Genomic DNA, 23,750 nt, shown 5'->3' with positions numbered 1-23,750 from the left:
GTATCGTGAAATTACAACCTCAATAAGATACTCCACCAAAATTGATACCACCAACATATCCAAAGAAGTAATAACCATGAAGGGACTTGAAGTTTAGAGGTTTTTGATTCATTCTTTCACTAACGTGTTTGTGCACATTGTTCTGTTCTTTCTCTACTAGTAAAGTGCACACTTCAAACTTCACATGCTAAGACTTTCTTTTCAGTTTACGGGTTAGAGAATCCAGTTCATGTAAGTTAGGGCTTATCATTTGGTACTATAAACTACAAAAGTAAAAACGAAAGTACCCCAAAAGTGATAGAATATCTGAATTTCGTGATCAGTATATAAGCAACGAGATATATGGTCTCCCTTAATCAACTAATTAATTATGAAAGAAATAACATCTTCCCAAATTTTAAGGGAGTACCAGCGAGATGTATTTCACGTTGCAAGGAAGCAGAATACTTTGTTAATTATGGCAACTGGGGCCGGCAAAACATTGCTAGCTGTAAAGCTAATTAGAGAAAAACAAGAGGAACAATTACGAGAAGGAAATGGACGACAAAAGCGTTTGTCGGTGTTTCTTGTTAATACGGTTCCATTGGTTATACAGCAAGCTGATTATTTACGATCACAGCTTCCGTTCCGTATAGGAGTATGTTATGGGGAAGTCTCAATAGAAATGTGTGAAAAGCTGTTTCATGATATAAAGCAGAATTACGAGATAATTGTTATTACAGCCGATCTGTTCTACCTCTGCTTGGCACGAGGTTTTCTATCTATGTTTGATTTTGATATTCTTGTTTTCGATGAATGCCATCATGCCATCAAAAACCACGCATACGCTCGTATCATGATTGACTTTTATCATGTCGCAAAACCATTAGCAACACCTATAAAGCAGCTCCCAAGCATCTTTGGTATGACAGCTTCACCCTACGCTGGGAAGGCTACAAATCCGCTAAAGAGGATTTTCGAATGGGAAGAGTTACTCGATGCCAAAGCTTATGTAATATCAAACCAGCGTCTCTTTCATCATATGCCTGTTACAAAAGAACTAGTTGTCCCTTACATAAATTCACCTATTGATGCATCTCAAAATCCAATAATAAGGATGTGCGAAACTGTTTTTTCAAACTGCAAGTATATAAGCAGGGTATCTAAAGCTGCACAATACGAAATTGTAGAATCAGGTGTCTGGTTTGGTGAACAAGTTTGGCAATTCTTAATTGACGAACTTGTTAATAAGCAATCAAGAAAGAATTGTGACGGAAAATTGTCGGCTGAGGAAAACCAATGCATTAACAATTTCATACATGAGGTACAGAGATGGTCGCAAAAACAAAAGAAGCTGTATTCTGGATTAAGGGCCCCTATATTGAATGGCAATGACACGAGCAATAAGGTTTTAACACTTTTGGAATTTCTTGAAAACTTCTATAAAGACAATGATACTTTTAAGACTATAATTTTTGTTGAAAGAAAAGTGACGGCTTATTCGTTAACGAGATTTATACGAACGTTAAAAAAACAGACAGGAAGACTTAGAAATGTTCGGCCTTTTCCATTCATCGGACATGGAGATTCGGATGTGGCAGCGTTGTCTATGCACTTTCGTGAACAAAGAAACAACATTCGAAACTTCAAGCAAGGTATCTATAATGTTCTCGTTGCAACCTCCATAGCAGAAGAAGGAATTGACATTCCGACGTGTAATCTTGTAATCCGTTTTAATGTTTGTCAATCTGTGACACAATATGTGCAATCAAAAGGTCGAGCAAGAGCTAAAGATTCGAAGTTTGTGCTTTTAGTGAATGGTGTAGAACAGGTTAAATATCAAAAGCTTCAAACCGAGGAGTGCTTATTAACAACAGCATTAGAGAATCTTGAATCTACTCGTAGAGTAGACTTTCACGTCCCTGATTATAACACTATAACTCCGAATGATATTGTTAAGCACAGGATAGAGGAAACTGGTGCTTTGTTAATTGAGTTTTTGGCAATAGGTCTTTTGTATCAGTATTGTAATACTTTGCCCGCTGATTATGTGACTTTTCATTATCCTGTTTTTACTTGTATCTCAGAAGTTCAGTCATTCATATACAAGGTCGACTTACCAGCTATATGCAATATACCTGCTAAGCGAGGATCTCCAGCTGCTAATGCAAAAAAGGCGAAACGCTCAGCCGCCTTTTTGATGTGTTTGGAGCTTGTTGCTCGTGGGTTAATAAATAAGCATTTGCAACCCCTAGATTACCGAAATAAATTAGCGGATATTGAAGAAAGAGATGAGAAAGCTTTACGAGATGTCGAACAGGATGAATCTTTTGAACGTAAAATCCCGCAATGTTGGTCAAACGATAAAATTAAGGAAGTTTTTGCCTGTATACTATTTCCTACGTGCGAGTGTAGAACATTTCATCCTCTGTTGTTCGTCCAGTCACAACGAATGCCTCAGTTCGATATTCTTCGACTTCGCTCTAATTTTTGTGAAGTCACAGTTAAGCCTGAATTATTAGAAACCTCTTATATCATGAACGATGAGCTGCAAAATGTCCTTGAATACTCTACCAAACGGCTATTAGAGCTTGGTTTGTCTTCTACACTTGAGACAACCGATTCCACTCGATCATATTGGATAGCTCCTTTAAACATGGAATGCTCAGACAATGGTATTCTGAAAAACCTTATCGATTGGTCAGCAATTCGAAATCTTTCTTGTAACCATCAGGTTGTGAAGGACGCTACTATGCTTAAACCCCAGATTCTATTAATGCACGATCCAGAAAACAGTTTCGAGCTCTATTCCTTTGAAGCTCTAGTTAGCCAGGATAGGCAAGAACATACTGCGATTTGCAAAAGGATGCCATTCAGACTTAATTATTCATTGGATAAAAAACAATCTATGATAACTGCAAAGCCAAATTCAATAAAAGAACTACGTTTACATCAATTATATCTTACTGATTTGTCAAAGTGTTTAAAAGAATCAGCCTTACTTCTTCCTTCTATACTCTATCACATGGAAGCTCTTCTTCTAACGTCTGAATTTATGAACGAACATAACTTGAACTGTTCATTGAAAACTATGGTGCAAGCTTTAGCAACTGAGAATGCTTCAATGGGTGAAAATTACGACCGTCTAGAATTTTTGGGGGATTGTTTTTTAAAGGTTTGTGCATCTTCTACTGTTTTCCTAAAGTATACTTATGATCAAGAATACCAGTTACATGTCCATCGAAAGCAAATTATTAGCAACTACAACTTATATATGCGTGCGAAAGATATACACATACCGAACTATGCTTTATCCTATCCTATGGTTATTCGCAAGTGGTGTCCGTTCGGCTTTTTGAGAGAAAACAAGCACGAAAGTACATATCCATTGTTTCAGCAGTTACCAAAAAAAAGGATGGCAGACTTGGTTGAATCTACTATTGGGGCTTGTACCTTGGACGGTGGATTGGACACGGGACTTACTTACTGTAGAGGTTTGGACCTTGGGTTACTGGACGTGAAGAAATGGTCTGATTGGAATAAGTTTTTAGACATCGATTTTTATACGAGCTTAGTCTCGCGAACAGTGTTTCCCTATGATAAATATATAAAGGATACTACGGGTTACAGCTTCACCAATAAAGCATTTCTACATTTGGCCTTTATACACCCAACCATGTTAGCTTCACAGGAGGTATCAGGAACATATCAACAATTGGAATTTTTAGGCGATGCAGTTCTGGAGTTTATAGTTGTTCGGTATCTTTTTCATAGATATCCTAATTCAACTGCTGGTGAACTAACCAACTATAAATCCTTCTTCGTATGTAACCATAGTCTTGCGTACTTGGCTTTAACACTTGGCTTGCACAAATATCTTCAATATGACAATTCCGAAATGTTTGGTTTGATTTATGAGTACCAGGAGATGATTGAAGAAGCCAAATTAAATAACGTCCCCTACTTTTGGCTTGATATTGACCCTCCCAAGTTTGTAGCGGATATTTTTGAATCACTGATATGTGCTATTTATTTGGATTCTGGATTCTTGTTTGAAAGCCTTCGATTTTTATTACCGTTATTACTTAATGTCCTCGGAGATCCGATAGATTTGCAAAAGAAAAATCTGGTCCTAGTCAAAGTACATAATCTACTTAGTTCTCAAGGGTGCTCGGATTATAAAGTTATCCACAAGGAAGAAATAGAGATAAAAGAAGAAGAAAATTTTAGATTGAAAAAAGAGAGCTATATATTTCACACCGTTTCTTTTGTTCGACATGATAGAGTTGTATGTTTAGGTACTTCTCGGAAACTTAATAGTGCGAAAATTAATATGAAATACAAACTGAAAGAATTACTTGATAAAAACTCAAATTTACTGCTATACTCTTGTGATTGTGCTCTTAGAGCGTCGGATTCTGTAAAAACATCAGAGGTGTCTAACCAGAAGGATAGGATATTTGACTGATAATATCCTTAGGAATTTTCTAAAAACTCTCACTTATTTCTTTAGGTTCGATCCCTTATAATTTCGAAGTGCATCTAGTTGAGTTTCAAGAACGCGCACTTTGTCATGGTACTCAGCAAGCTCCTCATTCAAGTCATCACGAACAACCGTAAGTTTTTCTTCTCTCTCCTTAAAAGTATTCTCGAGCTCCATCGACATTTCTTCAACTTTCTTCTGGATAAATGCTTTTTCCTCGTTTAAGCGTTCATAGTGAGCTTTATTAAGCTTTGGGATACCATTTTTTCGGTTTGTTAATTGCTCCTGGCGATAGCGTTCATAAATCACTTTTTCCGTGGATTGTACCAGTTCAAGCATATGATTGTTTATAATTAGGTCCTTCAGCTTTAAGAAGTCGCAGTGATCATTATTCTCAATTTCTGACATTCCCCAAGGATAAGTTCGACCAATCTTCCCTTCGTTTTTACGGTTTGCAGCTTCCGTGGTTGCAACAATTGCGAATGGGCAGGCTTGTGAAAGATCTCTGGCTATTTCATCAGCAGAGTACACAGCCGAAGGGAAGAATAAATCAATTTTTTGAGCCTGTAAGATCCTGTTTATTTTTCCTTTAAGGCTGTCCAATTCATTTTTGGTTAAAGAGTCAGCCTTGGCGATGACGGGGATAATGTTTACATGCTTCGATAGTTTTTTCATCGCTACGACATCTAATGGAAGCATACCATAAGAAACTGGTTTAATGAAATACAGACAAACATGAACCCTGCTGTCCTTTCTCTGGATTCTTAATGACTGCTGATCATGCAATAGGTATTTCTCGTGCTGGTCATCTAGGTATTCAGTTACTACATCCCAACAATCCTTATTGTTTATGAAGTCCCCGAAGCCCACGGTGTCAAGAACCGTCAGGTTGAGTCGAAAGTCATCTTCTTCGATTATAGCTTTCGTCTTCTCTATTTGAACTTCCTTCTGCTTGTGCTCCTTTCCGAAGTTATCGTCTGTTTTGGGAGGCTTTACCAAGCTAGAAAACAGAGTATTGCAGAAAGTAGTTTTGCCGGTTCCTGAGCTACCGCAGAGCATAACAGTGAAAGAGCATTCTTTCTTTTTTATGAAAATCTCTCTAACGTGTTGTAATGACTTAGTAAAATGATCTTTTGGTTACAAGTTTGACTTACCTGTTTGGAGGTAAACTCGTTTCATTGTAGAGCAATTGAGGTTTTTCTACAAGTGGCATTTTACTTATGAAATTTTATCAGTAAACGAAATAATAATGAATCCTTTTTCAGTTGGATTTTGGTTGATGATTGCTGGCAATGGCTAAGTTCAGTTCTCTGTAAACAGTAAATTTCAAGCATATGTAAACAAACAAGCGGGTGTCCCATTCCATAAGTTAAGGGAACCAACTGCTCTAGGTCACTATCCCATAAGTGAAATAAAATAAATGGAAAAGTGCAAAACTTATTATCTTTAGTCGTTTCTGATACTTTACATCCTACCGAGAAAGTAATCAGTCTAGAATGACTTGAAATTTTTCACAGCCTTAGAATATCTGTATACCCTTGTAATCCTTTTAATTTTATTTCTTTAAATAATTCTCTGTAAATTAATCAAAAAGACCACGATTTATCATGAAATGCTCGATAAAGCCCATTAGTCCACTAGTCATAGCATATTATACAGAAATCATTAACAAGCTTCAATAGCAAGCTTCACTTTTTCGAAGAGGAGACGGTATCCAAAAAGTTATTTACGCCAAAAGGATCAACATCCTTTTCAAAAACTACAGGACCGGATGCATTCTGTAATGTTAGCAAACAAGTATCATCTAAAAGCATCTATTTATACATACCTGAGATGTTTCATCCATTCCTTTAAACTTTTTGTGAACTGATCCTAGCACATCATAACGATTTTCTGAAGTTATTCGTTCTAATTCTGCAGAAGCATCAACATGCCGGCCCAAGCTAGCACCAGGTCTATAAAGAGTGGATGCTGGAGCAGCCCTCCAAGGCTTGTCGTACACATTGTAAGAGTCTTCGTCCTGAAATCCTGACCCTAATCCTGAAGCTTGGTTGAATAATCTACTATCAATCATTGTTTCACTAGACATAGAAGGTTTTGATAAACCAAGTGCTACTCTTTCAGATACATCACGAGGACGGTCAGCACCGGTAAGCTGGGCTCTTTTCTCAGCACCCATTCTATTAAGTCGAAGCTCTTTCTCATATTGGCGTCTTCTTTCATGACGAATTTCCTCACGTCTGCGCAGTCCTTCATCCTCTTCCTCGTTTTCAGGGATTTCTGATTCACTGTTTGCCGGAGACTCGGATGGATATCTTTCGCCAGACGCGCTAGGAGAGCGAGGGCGGGACTGATATTCAGCAACATGACCCGTCCGCTCTTCTCTAGCCTTCTGCGCAAGCATAAATAACCGCTGTTCTTTCTCTTGTTTCTCTTTTTCTGCCATTTTTTGACGCATTATAGCTCGATAACGTACTTCTTCACGAGCTTGACGTTCCGCTGTAAACAGAGCTTCAGAAAACTTTGCAAAACCATCGCTGATTTCCACATCGTTTAAACCACGTCCATCAGCAGCCAGACGTTTATCCAAAGGAATGGTATAGCCTTTGGGGTTCTTCCAGTTGGATATACTCGGAGGAATCTGCCATTCCTGTTGTTCTTTTGCAGTCACTTTACGAGGCGGAGATTGCAATACTGGCACAGGAGGAGAAGGAGGACCACGTGGAACTTTTTTGTGGCGGAACTTTGGTGGCTCCATGGGATCTTGCTCTTCTGTAACAAGTTTAATGATCCTCTGCTTGCTAGGAGCTTGGCCCATCTGATTACTTGGCGTATAACGAATATAAACAGGATCATCGGGTTTCTGCACGACAGCACTTTTAGGTTGAGACTGCGAGATTTTACCAGTTACAATCTTTTCAAGAGCAGCTTTAGTTTTCTTTGCAACCAGTTGCTTTTCTTCTTCGGGGGGTTTTTCGACTGAGATTTCACCCACACCGATACGAGCTCTCAAAGGAATTAGGTCCTGAAAACTCGACTGTACAAGCTCGCCATGTTCATGTCCTTGACGCGCAATAGCACCGTAATCAACACCTCCTGAAGAGGTGACTTGAAGAGCAAGTGAGCGCCCTGAAGATGTACTCTATATACATAATTAGCAAACGATTTTGGTACAGTTCTCCTCACAATATACGTACCATCGGTTTCCTTCCCATATCTAATGGATATTGAGCTACATTAATCTCTGGATACCTAATTTCTGTATTAGTCCTGGAATTACCACATATTCACACATACGCTCCACCGTCGCCGAAGTCTTCTAAAGAGGATGGAATCCATCCCTTTCTATGTAAGTAAGGAGGAACGGATTTACGAATGACATCCTGGCTTTCTTTTTTTGGTGATTCTTCAGGGACATATATATCTTCCTCTTCCTCGTCGGACTCAGGATTAGGTAAAATCCTACAAATGTTAACAAACGTACAGAAAGTAATAATATCATTTACCTAGCCAATTCACTCGATAACAGTGACATTTTGCTCAAATTGAACAATTTCGTAGTTGCTGGTTGATATAGGCTCTGGTAAGAAATACATCGCGTCTTCAGAGTCCGCCCTCCCACTCTTGTTGAAGATAATTGAGACTACATTTGTGTAAGGAAGTTCAATAAAACTATTTCATGCAATGAACACCATGGATACTCTTATTTTCAGTATGATTTTGCATGTAAACAATCATTTTGTATTATAAGCCATATCTGCTTCATTATATACTTTAGCACGCATACGTTGTTCCTCTCTATAGTTGAATAAAGTAGTATACTGCACAACTAGTCGAATTATTACGGTGGCCTCGACCACCCATTCCATCTGAAGAGCGGTTTGTCTAGCTCTAAAAGCCGTGACCAGAGCCATTTTTCTCGGAGGCCATTCGTAACGAATTAGCCTTACCTGCTATTTTATGAGAAGATTTAATTGAAAAAAGGAGAACTATAAACGGTCTCATGGTATGTTGCTTTGTTTGCAATGACTGAATGTTTACTAACGAGTTGATGAAAACAGGCCAATGGTGAAATTGAATTGAAATCACAGGAGACTCCTCTTGTCGATTTAGATACAAAGACAATTGGATCCGTCTCTAGTTTAAATCGGCACTCGCAGATAGGTATGAGAATGTTTTTTAACCCGTGTTTTCGTTTATATCATCTAACTCAAGAAGAAGAAGAAACCGTGAAAGAAGAACTGACGCTTGCTCTTCCGGATTATGATGATGTTGCTTATGGAAGTTATACTTGGGAAATAAAAAATTGGCATGAACTTGATAGTCGCGCTTCAAGTCGTATATTTGAAGTTGGTGGACGCCAATTTCGCATCGTTTACTTCCCACAAGGCATTTCGCAGTCTTCTGGATACACGTCCCTTTTCTTAGAATATATACCCTTTAAAGAAGAAAAGGAGAAACAAGACTATGGCGTGTGCTGCCAGTTCGCACTCATTATCTCCAACCTGAACAATCCTTCTTTACGCGTAGCAAGTGCTGCGCATTGTCGCTACTCTCCGGAAATTGCCGATTGGGGATTTACCCAGTTTACTGAAACAAAACGGCTTCTTTCGCGCGAATCTCCCGTTGCACCCCCCATTGTCGAAGATGGAGCATTACGCATAAACGCTTATGTTCGAATTCTCGATGATCCCACCGGCGTACTATGGCACTCTTTTAATCATTATGACTCAAAATCAATGACAGGTTACGTTGGCTTGAAAAACCAAGGCGCTACTTGTTATATGAATTCTTTGTTACAGTCTCTGTACATTATTGGTGCTTTCCGTAGAATCGTTTACCAAGTCCCCACAGAAAGAGAGGAATCAAAAAACGGTATTGCATATGCTCTTCAACGCTGTTTTTATAATTTACAATTTATGAATGAACCTGTCCCTACAACTGATTTGACAAAATCATTTGGTTGGGATTCTTTAGATTCTTTCATGCAGCATGATGTTCAGGAATTTAACCGAGTTTTACAAGATAATTTGGAGCGAAGCATGGAAGGCACCATGGAAAATGCACTAAAGAATCTTTTTTCTGGAAAGATGAAAAGTTACGTTGCTTGCATGAACGTTAATTATGAGTCTGCCCGCACCGAAGAGTTCTGGGATATCCAGTTAAACGTTAAAGGAATGAAAAATCTAGAGGCTTCGTTCCGTGACTACATCCAAGTTGAGACTTTAGATGGAGATAACTGCTATTACGCTGATACGTATGGTTTCCAAGAAGCAAAAAAGGGTGTTATTTTTGAATCATTTCCTCCCATCTTACATCTTCAACTAAAAAGATTTGAGTATGACTTTGAAAGAGATATGATGATAAAGATTAATGATCGTTACGAATTTCCACTTGAATTTAATGCAAAAGCCTTCTTAACTCCTGAAGCTGATCAAGATCAAAATTGTGAGTACGTTCTACATGGAGTACTTGTTCATTCTGGCGATCTCGATAATGGTCATTATTATGCTCTCCTAAAACCCCAAAAAGACGGTGGGTGGTACAAATTTGATGATACTAGAGTAACGCCTGCGACCTTGAAGGAAGTTTTAGAAGAAAATTACGGTGGTGATTATATTGTTCATCCACCTTTTCGATCTGCTGTAAAACTTAAAAGATTTATGAGTGCTTATATGCTTTTGTATTTGCGAAAGGACAAAATTGATGAGTTAATGGCTCCTGTTCAAAAGGATGAAATTCCTAACCACTTAAAAGAGGTACTCGATGAAAATATACGATTGGTCGATCAACAGCGAAAGGAACGTTTAGAAAGCCATCTCTATACCAAAGTTGAAATTATTACTCCAGACTATTTCGCTAATCATCACGAATTTGATCTTGTAAATTTCGGTAATACAGTTGATGAGGAAGCTATGCTTCACTTTAGAATAAAAAAAGAATTGAAGTTTTCGGATCTTGTACCAATGATATCCGAAAAAATTGATATCCCTGCGAAGCGCTTACGCCTTTGGTATGTAGTTCGCCGACAAAATTTTACTGTACGTGTGGAAGAACCTGTAAATGAGTTGACCCTTTCAATTGAAGAGGCTAAGGATAAATGGAACTCGCAAGGCGAGATCCTTCGTTTATACTTGGAAATATTACCTGAAAATCAGACAGTCGATACTCTAATTAATGTTTCCTTTGATTCTCATGATGCATTCTTATTTATTAAATATTTTGACAGAGAAAGTCAAGAAATAATTGGTAGTGGAACGATTTTTGTCAATAAATATGACAGGATTGATTCCATTTGCCCGGAATTGTGTGAGCGCGTTGGCTTATTGAAAGATACCCCGTTGTACTTATATGAGGAAATTAAACCAGGTTATATTGAATACTTAAGGTTGAATAAAACCTTTAGTGAGGGTGAACTCGGAACAGGTGATATTATTTGTTTCGAGAAAGCAGTTTCGGAAACGAAGGATTGGAAAGACAAAAGATTTCCAACGGCCGTTCAGTTATATGATTTCATGGCAAACCGTGTACTTATTACTTTTCGACCAAGGTTTATTGATCAAGAGAGCATTCTTGAGTTTGAACTTGTGCTTGATCGACGCATGAAACTAGTAGAGCTTTCTGCGGAATTAGGTGAAAAATTAGGTACACATGCGGACCATATTCGGCTTACGACATGCAGTCCTCTTACATACTCAGCTAATATGGTTATCCCAAACAATCCAAACATCACTCTTTACGACATAATTCATAGTTCTGACGAAGATACCGTATCTAATATTCTTTTTTACGAGATTATGGATGTTAGTCTTTCTGATTTAGATAAAAAGCGACTTTTACGTGTTACTTGGCTTTTTGAAGGACTTGCAAATGCCGAGCTAATTGATGTTTACATTTATAAAATTGGGAATGTTTCCGATGTATTTAATGCTGTCTGTGAAAAGTATCCAGAACTAGAATTGCCTAACCAGAAGGTACGCTTTTATGAAGTTTTGGAATACAAATGGTATCGGGACATTAATATGCGAACAATGATAAGATCATTGAACCCTTTTGCTAGGATTATTGGAGAGGTTATACCCGAAGAAGAAATTAATTTACAGGACGATGAGAGAGTAATAGTTGTCTATCATTTCCATAAAGATATCGCTCGAATGCATAGCATTCCTTTCAAATTTGTGATAAAGCCGGGAGAGAGATTTGCTATTACTAGAGAGCGGCTGCGTTTTCGAACCATGTACCCGGACAATATTTTCTCTGTAATAAAGTTCGCTATCATTGATTTTGATATGCACTCTGTTGTGTATTTAAATGATGACGATGTTGTTTTCGAGATTCTTCAACAGTGTAACGGTACCTTGGCTCTGGATAGAGCTAAAAAAGAAATTAGAAAGCCTACAATTCTAGATCGGGCGATACAAATGAAAGGCTAAAGTATGACAATAATAATGTTTATTCTTTGCAATCAAGATTTTTACTTCACATTCACTCTACGTCCAAATGTCTTCAAAGCAGATATCCATATTCACTATGTTGAGATATACATAGGTGAAACGTATATTATTAATGGGTTAGACTTCTCTAACAATAATCGTCTAGATGATAATCATTAAAACTTACATTAACTAAATAGCTGAGGATCTTAATTGATCAACTCAATCTTTTAATCGTTTTTTAAAGAGGTGGTAAGGTCTTTTTCTTTAAAATAGCGAGAGACTCTTCAAGGGATGAAACTTTAGCAAGTAAAGCATCAGCTCTGGCGTCACTGTAGGATTTGACTTCTTCCATAGCTTTTCCATTAATCATTTTAAGTCGTTCGTTTTCCGCTTGTAGTCTAGCAACTTCCTTAGTTTGTTCGCTAGCAGAGACGGAGGCATTTTGATATTGCTGCGTAATAAAATCCAAATCTTCTTTTTGGGTTTTATTAAGCTGGCCAAGTTTGTATTTCTGTTCATTGGATTCTAGGAGTCGAGCACGAAGTTCGTCTTCTTGCATATCTTGAATAAACTTGAAACCAAAATTCAACTGCTTAGACAAATTTGTAATTTGTTGCTTTAAATCGGCAACTTCTTTTAACCTTTCGGTATCATTCTTCTTTCCTGCTTCGAGATTTTTCTGGGATTTTTCAAGTTCAATTTTAAGTCCTCGCACTTGTTCTCGATATTCTTGTAAATTATCTGTAAGTTTAGCTATTTGTTGTTCCAATTCATCAGCATGACTTTGCTTTATGTTTTTCACATTGACGGCTTCATGTAACTCATCTTCAACCATTCGTAATCTTCTCTGCAGATATTGAACAGCGGCTCCCTGTAAATCGTAATTGTTTCCAAAATCAGAGGCGTCTGGATCTTGCTGTGATTGAGATGTTTGAATCGTCGGTTTCGAGATTGACGAAGCTACTTCCTGAGATCCTTTAGAAGGCGTTTGAGATATTTGGGGGGTGAAAAGGTTATCGTCCGAAGACTTTAAGATAGTATCATCGATACGGGACGGAGACCCTTGAGAAGGTTTGGGTTCGGCAACAGCTAGGTTCGCGAGGTCTACTAAAGGCTGTAACGGCCACGAGTTAGGTGCGCTATCATTAACAATCCACTCAGCTACCTTATCTGCGGCTTCATTTGCAACGTCGAAAAGGTGTGAATGATTTGCACTGGCGTCAACAATAGCGCCGCTACTTTCGGCACGGTTCGAAAACACATTGAGGTCAGCGACTTGGGCGTTTTCTTCAGTAGAAGAATTGAGAGCAGCCAATACGCCGACAATGTTGACAAGAAAGCTTGCATTATAAGAAGATTGGAAGCTTCTGATGACATGTTCCACAGAATTGATATGAAGAAGTCGAAGAATTGGACAAGGAAATGAAGAGAGAGTGCTAGTGACACCCATATAGGCATCCATATCGTAGAAAATTACAGCACCAAAACGGACATCAGACTTAAACAGAGTAGCTGTGGAGGGAGCGTGTCTTGAAGAGCATACCCATAATGAAACATCTTTATTATCTTGCATTTGTGTCTCTGGTGACCAAGATTTTACCGAAAGAGATGTTGAAGACAGCCATGTAGTGAGTAAAGTAGCAAGAACATCGTTTGAAACAAAGCAGAATAGAGGTATCCAAAGCTTTGATGAAATCGATTCTAATAATTTCCCGATAAAAATGAACTTAGAGGAGGCTTCGGCATGGTCTGACATGTTCGGCACGGAAATAGGCTTACCCTCATCTGGTTTAGCAGACAACATGTCTGAATCACCTCGAACCTCTTTTTCGTAAAGCCAAGGATGCTTGGCGATTTTATGAGCCGATTGCAAAAACAGGCGAATCTTTTCCTGTATACGTGTATCACTTGGACCCGTGCAAAAGTGGTCGATGCAGAAAGCAAAATACTGGACAAGGCGATGCATCATTCTGCGTTGGATGGAAGACATAGGGAGTCCGACATCAAAAACGGAAGAGTTTGTTTTGGAAAATCCTGGGAAAGGTAATGACAGCGAATCCGAGTTGGACGATTCGTTAATAGGGAACAGTTGCTGCGTTGATGGATACTCGCCCACATCTTGCGTCAGAAAGTCATTTTCTGCTGGGTCAAATCCTTGATGAAGAAAATTTACCTCGTGTTGTTTAAGAGGAGGTTGCTCTGCATCCAAAGTAGCGTCGAGCGAGTGGTCTAGCTTGCGTTTATGACTTGCTGCCTTCAAAAGCCAAGCATCTTCCAAAAATCCAGGACATTCCTCTTTGGAAATCCATTTTTTGGAGCCATTGGATGGAATAAATATCTCAAATTTGGAATCACTTTCATTGACAATCGTAGAATCCATCAGTTCCTGATACTCACTCATCGTTCCAAAATGGTGCGATTCAATGCAGTGGTTCTTCGATTCGCGAGCTCTACTTTTCAGGAACAATCAATAGACGTCAATCCTTGAAACGCACCTTCTATGCATTCAATCTATGGCACTTAAGAAACCGATGTTGTTTAGGTAAAAAACGCGTTGAAAAAGCGTTTGTTTGGAACTTACCGTGTTTTACCATAGTCGTGAAATCGTATTCTTCACCATGGTGCGCATTTGTTAACCACCTAATAAGAAAACGTAAAGCTGCATGCTAATAGCTTTGTTTGCTTCAGCTCTTTCGGTTTCACTAAAGAGTAAACAAACAATATCTTGCTCCTTTTCGTGTAGCAATGGACAAATCCATATGGAGAATGTTTCAATCAAAAAGGCCGTCTTCTTCTAACTCTGTAAAGTGGAAAAAAAAGAAAGATTTCCGACTTATAAAGGGTTTGCTAGATCAAACTCAGTACTCTGTCATTTGAAATGAGCGAGGGACTAGTATGCCTTTCTTGTAGTGTGGTCTGCAATTTCCCTTTCAAGGTTTTCCTACGTACCGCTGTCTGTGGAGTTTTCCTCATACGGACATCATGTTTACTAAGGATCGTATGTCCAGTTGCGCAACAAAAAGATACTGTAGGATTAATCGTTACACTTAGTCCCGTTAAGCTTATTATCGTGCTCTTTGTCAATCTCACTATATAAAAAAAACAGGATGAAAAGAAAAATTAGAAGTATGGTTCTATGGATTCATGTATAGTTGTTTTACGGTGTAGAATGTTCTTATGGAGGTGCCTGTGGTTTGAAAATTCATATGCGACGTTCTTTGTACGATGTCAACAATACGATGTCAAGGCCTAGCGTAACTTGCCAACTACCAAAAACTCAAAACGACAATTCAGCTCCTTTTTGTCTCTTTAAATCACCGAAGTTAGATTTAAATTGACAAAATGGTATTCGCAGATTTAGGGCGTCGTTTAAATTCTGCCTTGGGGGATTTCTCCAAGGCTTCATCTGTCAATGAACAGGTAAGTAGTTTGGTTGGAGTGGAGTAGACAAGCTCTAGGATTATTGTTAAACTTTCTCATTGTTGTTTTTCTTTTTTTTGGCGAATGTTGTCTTGTACAAGTGGGAAGACTGTGTTGAGCTTGTTGGAAACAAAATGTCAGGGAGTATACTTCTCTTGTGAACAAAACGACTTGTTAGAATATATGCTTTGCAGCATACAATTATCTTGATTTGACTACTTTTCAGTATCTCATTTAATTGCTTTTTTGACATTAATCATCAGTTGAGCACTGCTCTTTATCATTCTTTATTTCCTTGTAATAACTAACTAAATTAGCTTGTTGATACTCTCTTAAAAAATATCTGCACTGCTTTATTGGAAACAGACGTCAATGTTAGACTCGTCCAAACGTTAAGGACCAACATAAAAAAGAAAATTAATATTAGCAACCTTCCTCAGGGCGTCAATGGAAAGCGGATAGTTCAAAAAACTGTATTTGACGAGCTTTGCAGTCTCGTTGATCCCCAAGTGCAAGCTTTCACACCTAAGAAAGGAAAGCCATCGGTAATTATGATGGTTGGTCTTCAAGGTAGTGGTAAGACTACTACATGTACCAAGCTAGCTTTACATTATCAAAGAAGAGGCTTGAAGTCTTGCTTAGTTGCTGCGGATACATTCCGTGCTGGTGCTTTTGATCAATTAAAACAAAATGCCATTAAGGCTCGTGTACCCTTTTATGGTAGCTACACTGAGACAGACCCCGTTGTTATTGCTCAAGAAGGTGTAGAGAAATTTACAAAAGATCGATTTGACGTTATCATCGTCGATACTTCCGGTAGGCATCAACAAGAAAAAGAGCTCTTTGCTGAAATGGTTGAGATCTCCGAAGCTATTCAACCGGATCAGACTATTATGATTCTTGATGCTAGTATTGGTCAGGCTGCCGAACCTCAGGCTAAAGCTTTTAAGGAAAGTGCCAACTTTGGGGCTGTTATCATTACAAAATTAGACGGCCATGCTAAAGGTGGTGGTGCTTTGTCTGCGGTGGCAGCTACCAATACGCCTATTGTCTTTATTGGTACTGGTGAACACATTAATGACTTGGAGAAATTCTCGCCCCGATCCTTTATTTCCAAGCTTTTAGGAATGGGTGATATGGAAGGTCTCATGGAACACGTCCAATCTTTAAATTTAGATAAAAAGAATATGGTCAAAAATCTAGAGCAAGGAAAATTTACTGTTCGCGATTTTCGAGACCAACTTGGTAATATTATGAAACTCGGACCATTGAGTAAAATGGCCAGTATGATTCCCGGTATGAGCAATATGATGCAAGGCATGAATGATGAAGAAGGAGCTATACGTATGAAAAGAATGCTTTATATCGTTGATTCAATGACCGAACAAGAACTTGATTCTGATGGTTCTGCTTTTATAGAGCAGCCCTCTCGTGTTCTGCGAGTAGCAAAGGGTAGTGGTACCAGCGTCCTTGAAGTCGAAGAAACAATCTCTCAAGTTCGTATTTTTGCTCAAATGGCAAAAAAAATGGGAGGAAAAGATGGTATTTTGGGCAAGCTCGGTGGAAATCCGGCTGCCGGTCTCAAGAAGGACCCCCGCCAAATGGCAGCTATGCAAAAGCGTCTACAATCAATGGGCATGGGTGGTGCTGGTATGCCCGACTTTAACCCTGGTTCGATGAACTTTGGTGACATATCTAAAATGGCGAACATGTTGATGGGAAGTGGTGGTGAACCCGGAGGATTTGATCTTAAAGGCATGATGAATCAATTGCAAGGCGCAACAAAGCCACCTCGGAGACGCTAATTATGTTTCTGTTGTACTTTAGTAATTTACTCTTTTGGCATCTTTACTTGTTTTAATTAAATGAATATCAACGGTAAACTATGTTTCTTTTCTTAGACCTAAGAATATCTATACTTTTACTTTCTAATTCTATACATAAACAATATTAGCAGTGCATTTTATAAGCAGTAACCAAAAATCTAACCTGGCAATAAATAGAAAGAGCGAGCGTATTTTAGTTTATGCAAACACTATAGGAATGTTCCAACAATAATTGAGTGACCGCGCATTAGTCCTCTTCTTCTTTGACGTACACCTCTTCATCAGAATCAACTGTCATTGAGTGATCTTGATTTGTTGTTTCAGAATTTAAATCGTTATAAGCAAGAGGCTCCTCTTCTTTGTTCTCACTTTCTTTACTTTCGTCCACCTCTGGGTGTTCTGCGTCACTCTTTGCTTCCTGTTCTTCCCTTTCAAGTGCTGCTGCTTCGTTATTTCTTAAAGTTGTTTCAAACTTTTTTAGAATATTCATACTAGTAGAGTCTAACGTTAAGCCATGCTAAGAAATTAATATCTGGTCTTGTAAAATAAAAAGTTTTACTTACATTCTCAAATGTTTGTAATTTCCTAATCGATTTGCTAAAGTCGTCAGAAGGCAATGTGTCAGGGATATTAAGTTTTCCGAGCAAAGAAACCATGAGTTTCCTATCTTTTCCTACAGACGTTTAGTAAAAGCCAAAAATACCAACTACTTACCTTCAGGTGCACGAGGCAAGCATTCAAAGATATTATTCGCCAAGTGTAAGTGAATCTTATTATTTAATGTGTAAGACTCACTATTGACTTTCTTCTCGAAAAGCTTTTCGTTATCAGTCCAATCAAGCATTTGCAAAGAAATTTGGGAAGTCGATAATTGAAGATCATCCTCATCTATATCGCGGTATACTTCCATTAAATTCAATAACGTGTCGCAAAATACCTATTTAATTGTTAGAATAAGCATTATAGAATCTAATACCTCTGCGACTTTCCACTGGTTTTCAGGAGATCCATATACATAAACTGGAAAGAAATAACCTAACACCTGACGTAAAGCAAAGTTCTCAACAGTATTTGGCTCAAAATATTGGATTATTAAAGGCTTAAGAAACTGTTCATAGTTAGTATTATTATTATGGAAACTACTTTCACGTACTAGTTCATCCCGATAATGAACAATTACTAAAAGTTTCGCAATTGCTTCAGCACTAAGGGTTTGCAACTCAGCCTCATCGATGTTGAAAAGAGTTTCAAGCAACAACGACGAGAATTGCTCATCGTATGTGGAGAATCTATCCTTCCCGTGTTGAAGAAAGATATCGGTCAAGGTTCGAAGGGCAATAATCTTTAAATTATCTGTTCCTTTTTCCAAGCAATGTAAATATAAAGGAACATTTTCATAAGCTAAATCGCTATTTAAAAGGCAGACAAGACTCAAACATTCTAAACCTTTTTCGCGAATTGGCAAATCATGAGATTTTACAGCAGGTATAATTAAAGATTTTAGTAAATCAATGACATATAAGTTTTCATTTAGTGGGGAAGATATATTTTCAAACAAGGCTTGGACATAAGAAAGGCATCTTAGTTCACTAAATGCTTCCTTATATTCTTCGGTTTCTTCGTTAGCTTCATCTTCTTCCATGTTTGAAGGAACGGGAGATGAAGCAGCTTCAGGTTCTTTTTCCTGGGGAGACTTTGGTGGAGCCTGTTGGAGTTCAGATTCCTTCGCGGTTTCAGCATGTCCTTGTTCGAATATGTCCGTAATAATTTCTACCAGCAAAGAGCAAAAATCGGTTTCAGTAGAACATAATTTTTTCAATAATTCCACATGAAGAGATATCAAGGTTTCAGAAAGCAACGAAGTGGAAAGACTGTTAGTTAAACTCTTTAATAGTTTACGTCTTCCAATTTCATCAGCCATATCTTGGTTTAAGGCAATTAGCAAAAGTTGTTCAATGATAAAAGAAGCCTCCTCATAAGTAGATCTATCACGTAGAGCGACGTATTGTTTTTCAATGAAATAAGTCAATTGACTTACTTCAGGTATTTTTTCTGCAAGTTCTCCAAAATTCTTCTCAGCACAAACTTCGCTAAATGATCTAGCAAGGAGAGCAGACTCTGCCGTCAACTCCAACCAAAACTGATCGGGGAATTCAATTTCAGTGAGTGTCTCGAGGCGAGTTGTAAAAAAGCATTTTATTGCTAAATTAGCAACTTCCGAATTTTGGACGACGTCCAAACGCTCCAGCAATTCTAACAAATTATTATCTGCGCTCTCTATCCATTGATATGCTAACATATTGGACGCTGCTTGTTGGACACTATCATCTCTATCATTCATACCCCATTTCAGAATACGAACTCGCTTTTTGATACTGAGGTATCGAAAGTCACCGATTTTAGGAAGTACTTTAGAATAGACACATTTTCGATTGGTCGCATCCACGTCTCTGGCACGTTCAAGAATAAACGGTAGAGTAACTTTGCTCACTTCAATATTCAGCAAAACAGCTCTTCGAACATCAGGACTAGGATCATTCTGTAATAAAAATAATAGCATGTTACGAACATCATTCTCCTCATCTTCAGTATCCTCTTGAAGACGAGAGAGGGCAATGACGGCTTCCAGGCGTACAAACGATTCTCTGTCTACTACACGATCGAGTAATTTTTCACGAAGAATACTGTATATGTCATCATCGATTTCTTTCACGCAATTGATGACTCTGGCCACAACCTGACAGCTGCGAAAGCGCACTGTTTTATCTTTCGCATCCAAACCTCTTAAAGCGTGCTTTAAAACTGGTTGAGCAATGTCAGTCTTCGGATCCTTTTGCTGAAGATAATTAATGAACGTGACAATAAATCGAAGGACGCGATCTGCATTGCTATTTCCCTTTTTTATTGTTAATATAATATTTATGGATTGAAAAACATCCTGCAAAAACGCTTCTTGCAGTCGTAAAGCGAATAATTTATTACACAGTTTTCTGTGACTAGAAACGGAATTTTGACTGGATGCAATGATTTGTAAAGCAGACATCTTCAATTCATGGACCCTCTACTTAATATATATAATGCAACGGAAGCTAGAGGAGCTGCTGAACAGCCTGACTCAATGTTGGTGATATTGAGGTTTCTATCACCTTGGATGTAAACATATGAATCTAACGATCGTTTAAGGGAGGTTATTATATTCTACCGTCTGCTTGAAGTAAACAGAAACTAAAGGCTACAAGCTAAAATACGTTTTAACTGAAAAAAGAAAAAATAATAATAACACAAATAGAGCTGATTAAGGTTAAAAATATGGCAATAATAAGTAGATGCTAGATTGCAGCAAATTAATTAGATATAGAAGAGAAAAGAAATAAGTTGTAGCATATAGAGAATCATTATTAATAATGCAAAAGGCCTAATCGCCTGGAGTTTCAATAGAGATTTTTTTAAGTTGTTCCGTAGTTGACTGTACAGATGTATTTTTTGATGCTTTCATTTTAGAAGCATTTTCAGTCGCAATAGACTCAAGAATAAGCCATCTTTCTTTCCTTTCTTGTTCTTCCTTTTCCCTTTTGAGTACTAATTCAGAATATTCTGAATCAACTTCGTCAAATAAAGAAGGATTAATATCCATAAACAATTTCAAAACGTTACAAACCATGGAATTGATTACCCTGCAAAAGTTAGTTATTTGAGGAACAGTGACGAGAAACAATTTTTCTTACCTGTTCCAATGGCTTTTTGATATTTCAAAGAGGGCTGGATATATAATGGGCAAAATAACATCAACATTTTCTTCAACCAGATGCACAAAATAATCATTGTTAAAAAAATATAAAGCGCGCTCGGCAACCTGAAAGTTCTGACTAGATATGCAAGAAGCTAATTTCTGAAATAGCGGCATTTGTATTTTTAGGAATTCGGAAGGCTCCATCACTTCAATGATATCTTCCAATTCATTCAAAAATAAAACTTCCTTCCCGCTATTCACCTTGGGCCAGTATCGAAGAAGACCAAGGATGACCTACACATTGTTTAGTAAATGAAAAGTATAAATGTTTCAAAAAACCTACCTCTTCGGTCACGGAGGAATCTTTTTCCACAAATTGTACAATACCATATGCAATCTGTGGATAATAAAGGGCAAGAGATTTTGCCTTGTGCATAGGAATTAGAACACGGGATAAGAATACCTTGTGTTCTTCTTTTAGTGGAAGTGCGAATCCATTAATAATACTGCCCAGAATTTCGAGAAGTTCCGCAATTCCACTAAATTGCTCATTTTCGTAAATGTATTGTAAAAACAAATTACTAATAGACCTTCGAATAAAAGCACGCAAAGAGAGAAACTTTCCGTATATCCTATGAAGAATAGTTTTCAAAAAATCCCTTTCACGAGGATCTTCACTATCAAACAAAACAAGTAGTTTACGAATAAATTTTTGGTTAATATATACTTTGGCAATAGAAGTGTTGAGAGATGGAGACTCAAAAAACCTCAAAAAAAAGTCATAAACAAGATGTAAATGAGGCCATGCCACTTCTAGCGCTGGTTCGTCTTCTTCTAAATCCACAACTTCACCAAGAGGATTGGAAGGAGGCGGTAAAGGGCGAAAAACATTAACGGAGAACATATGTACAATGGAAGGATACAAGGACTCATCTATTGCTTCTTTCCGAACAGAAACCAAATCCATCAAGTCTTGTAGAGCCTCGCGCTTAACTTCCTTACCATAAAGATCGGTGGAGGGATCATTAAAATCAAACAAAACACAGCATTGTTCTAATTTTTCCAAAGCCAAAGAATGCCATGCAGTGACGGGTACATCTGAAAAGTTAGTAAAAACAAGGACCATAAGAAGAAGAGTCGTTGTAGTGTTTTCGGCTACGATATTCTTCGATAAAAAGAAAAAGGAAAGAAGAGAACATCTCAAGTTTCTAGGGTTTCAGTATTATCGCTCCGATACGATTGCAGTATGTAAAAACACTCATAGACGATTTTTAGTAAAACAACATACCTGAAAAAGAAGGAAGACGAACTAGCATTCGATTCTCAGATATGTGATATAAAGAAGATCGCTGTTTTCGTACAGTTCGAACATTTTCCAGTAAAATCTCGTCTCTCGGAGTGGGAGTCGTATCAATTGGGACCTTTTTACTTGAATGCTTGGGGACCAAAAGATAATCATTCTGTGCACCCATGACAGCGTTGGAAGGTTCAACTGATGGTGACTATAACAGTATAAGTGTTAATTAGCTTTAGCTTAATAAAAATGCTAGGTCTACTAAGGCATCTAGCACAAAAAAGCATACCTCTTTAGGTGATGATTTTAAAGATTCATGAGATGAGGACTTTTTACTTTCTTTCTTTTTGCTAGACTTTTGTGAGTCCTGCGTTTTACCCCTAGAGAGCTATTAAACTTTGTCAACATAAATTCCCTTGTGAAATTACTCACCATTTTGCTTTTAATTCCCTTCATTTTATAAAGTAATTGGGAAAAATCGAGGTTAGTTTCCTTGGAGCTTGAAAGTGAAGCTTAAAATTCAAGATGAAGAAGCCTTCAGGATGTGGTCCCAAAACAGGCTATTTGAGATGACAGAATCAATTTGCAGTTTCACGTAATCTCTTCCTATTTCCTTGGTTTTTGAAAGTCTATTTCGTTCTTCCTTAGTTGGTATTTACATGATGGAAGCCTGCAGTAACGAAGAATAAGAAAGCGCAGAACAATTGGGATGTACGGTACGATTCGTTAATTCCTATACCGGTAAGAGCAATTTTATCTCCAATAAACGAACTCATCAGAAAAGCAACCAAGCAATAGAAACGACACTCATTTGACAGAATAAAGCTGTAAAAAAAAATTACGATGGATCTTTTGGCTAAACATTCCTATGTCTTATTACGTAACGTGTATATTAATTTAACATAAATCATGTTATCAACAAAAGCTCACATGGTCCAGTGGTTAAGACTCATCGTTGTGGCCGATGCGACCCAGGTTCGATTCCTGGTGTGGGCAGTTTTTGACTTTTTTGTAAATTTTATTTTCAATTCCCTTCCCAATTGTTATGAGTAAAAAAAAATGACCATGCGGCGGATACTCATCAATGAAGGACGGGAGAATGGGTTATCAAAATGAATATAAAAGTACTGAGTACATTGGTTGTTCCTCCATAAGTTGTAGATCCTAAGTCTCTGAAAATGTTTACGACGAATATGGAATGGATTTCTAAGTGTATAGAATTTTCTTTTGTTTGTTTTGCCTGATTTTTTGAAAAATTTGTTTGTAATAAGTTTCCTATTTACTGAAGCTTCTTGGAGTCATTGACAGAAGGAATACACATTTCTGTAAATTCCATTACTGCAAAATAAATTGCCAATTTTTTTAATATCTATTTAAATTTAGTAATGAAAACGAAAAATATTCTAAAATTCAATGAAAACGTCAATAGATTCTAATTTTTTTTGACACAAAAATCAGTGTACCCTTACAAGTAACAGTACATTCTATATTGCAGGGAAATACGTGAATTTCATAGATGATATTTATGTGATTTTTATTTTTTCTTTAATTGTGAGAGAATGACTGGAGATGGAAAAGGCTG

General features: G+C 37.7%; 9 protein-coding genes and 1 non-coding gene across 10 annotated transcripts; 4 read left to right on the top strand and 6 right to left on the bottom strand.

Annotated features, from left to right (window-relative positions):
• Nucleotides 1-64: 64 nt before the first annotated feature.
• SPOG_02488 (uncharacterized protein) lies at nucleotides 65-5,793 on the top strand. Its single transcript, XM_013168429.1, has one exon. The coding sequence runs from the start codon at nucleotides 371-373 to the stop codon at nucleotides 4,445-4,447; it is 4,077 nt and encodes a 1,358-aa protein (XP_013023883.1). The 5' UTR covers nucleotides 65-370; the 3' UTR covers nucleotides 4,448-5,793.
• Nucleotides 4,179-5,722, bottom strand: SPOG_02487 (septin Spn6). Its single transcript, XM_013168428.1, has 2 exons — nucleotides 5,617-5,722; nucleotides 4,179-5,561 (listed from the first exon to the last, which is right to left on the bottom strand). Exons 1-2 carry the CDS (start codon nucleotides 5,673-5,675, stop codon nucleotides 4,481-4,483), a joined length of 1,140 nt encoding a protein of 379 aa, XP_013023882.1. The 5' UTR covers nucleotides 5,676-5,722; the 3' UTR covers nucleotides 4,179-4,480.
• Nucleotides 5,794-5,951: 158 nt separating the features above from the next.
• On the bottom strand, nucleotides 5,952-8,053 carry SPOG_02486 (splicing factor Prp45). Its single transcript, XM_013168427.1, has 5 exons — nucleotides 7,969-8,053; nucleotides 7,760-7,924; nucleotides 7,660-7,714; nucleotides 6,291-7,604; nucleotides 5,952-6,240 (listed from the first exon to the last, which is right to left on the bottom strand). Exons 1-5 carry the CDS (start codon nucleotides 7,995-7,997, stop codon nucleotides 6,151-6,153), a joined length of 1,653 nt encoding a protein of 550 aa, XP_013023881.1. The 5' UTR covers nucleotides 7,998-8,053; the 3' UTR covers nucleotides 5,952-6,150.
• A 143-nt stretch (nucleotides 8,054-8,196) lies between these two features.
• On the bottom strand, nucleotides 8,197-8,376 carry SPOG_02485 (uncharacterized protein; the record flags this gene model as incomplete). Its single annotated transcript, XM_013168426.1, has 1 exon — nucleotides 8,197-8,376. One exon carries the CDS (start codon nucleotides 8,374-8,376, stop codon nucleotides 8,197-8,199), a length of 180 nt encoding a protein of 59 aa, XP_013023880.1.
• SPOG_02484 (ubiquitin carboxy terminal hydrolase Ubp22) lies at nucleotides 8,312-12,100 on the top strand. The gene is made up of 3 exons (XM_013168425.1): nucleotides 8,312-8,468; nucleotides 8,524-8,626; nucleotides 8,681-12,100. The coding sequence occupies exons 1-3, from the start codon at nucleotides 8,466-8,468 to the stop codon at nucleotides 11,893-11,895; spliced, it is 3,321 nt and encodes a 1,106-aa protein (XP_013023879.1). The 5' UTR covers nucleotides 8,312-8,465; the 3' UTR covers nucleotides 11,896-12,100.
• On the bottom strand, nucleotides 11,530-15,098 carry SPOG_02483 (telomere maintenance protein Ccq1). The gene has a single exon (XM_013168424.1). The coding sequence runs from the start codon at nucleotides 14,297-14,299 to the stop codon at nucleotides 12,137-12,139; it is 2,163 nt and encodes a 720-aa protein (XP_013023878.1). The 5' UTR covers nucleotides 14,300-15,098; the 3' UTR covers nucleotides 11,530-12,136.
• On the top strand, nucleotides 15,073-19,140 carry SPOG_02482 (signal recognition particle subunit Srp54). The gene is made up of 3 exons (XM_013168423.1): nucleotides 15,073-15,318; nucleotides 15,636-17,903; nucleotides 17,962-19,140. Exons 1-2 carry the CDS (start codon nucleotides 15,241-15,243, stop codon nucleotides 17,121-17,123), a joined length of 1,566 nt encoding a protein of 521 aa, XP_013023877.1. The 5' UTR covers nucleotides 15,073-15,240; the 3' UTR covers nucleotides 17,124-17,903; nucleotides 17,962-19,140.
• SPOG_02481 (condensin complex non-SMC subunit Cnd3) lies at nucleotides 17,161-20,284 on the bottom strand. The gene is made up of 5 exons (XM_013168422.1): nucleotides 18,298-20,284; nucleotides 18,121-18,252; nucleotides 17,859-18,081; nucleotides 17,708-17,817; nucleotides 17,161-17,661 (listed from the first exon to the last, which is right to left on the bottom strand). Exons 1-5 carry the CDS (start codon nucleotides 20,185-20,187, stop codon nucleotides 17,392-17,394), a joined length of 2,625 nt encoding a protein of 874 aa, XP_013023876.1. The 5' UTR covers nucleotides 20,188-20,284; the 3' UTR covers nucleotides 17,161-17,391.
• A 131-nt stretch (nucleotides 20,285-20,415) lies between these two features.
• Nucleotides 20,416-22,862, bottom strand: SPOG_02480 (protein phosphatase regulatory subunit Par1). Its single transcript, XM_013168421.1, has 6 exons — nucleotides 22,601-22,862; nucleotides 22,458-22,556; nucleotides 22,163-22,376; nucleotides 21,218-21,972; nucleotides 20,870-21,168; nucleotides 20,416-20,818 (listed from the first exon to the last, which is right to left on the bottom strand). Exons 1-6 carry the CDS (start codon nucleotides 22,622-22,624, stop codon nucleotides 20,560-20,562), a joined length of 1,650 nt encoding a protein of 549 aa, XP_013023875.1. The 5' UTR covers nucleotides 22,625-22,862; the 3' UTR covers nucleotides 20,416-20,559.
• A 230-nt stretch (nucleotides 22,863-23,092) lies between these two features.
• Nucleotides 23,093-23,164, top strand: SPOG_16276. Its single transcript has one exon. It is a non-coding gene; the product is annotated as a tRNA-His (tRNA).
• The last annotated feature ends 586 nt before the right edge of the window (nucleotides 23,165-23,750 follow it).

The sequence above is a fragment of the Schizosaccharomyces cryophilus genome (assembly GCF_000004155.1).
Source record: "Schizosaccharomyces cryophilus OY26 unplaced genomic scaffold supercont4.4, whole genome shotgun sequence".
Lineage (NCBI taxonomy): Eukaryota > Fungi > Ascomycota > Schizosaccharomycetes > Schizosaccharomycetales > Schizosaccharomycetaceae > Schizosaccharomyces > Schizosaccharomyces cryophilus.
The sequence above is the reverse complement of the archived record's forward strand: the minus strand, read 5'-3'. Positions and strand labels throughout refer to the sequence as shown.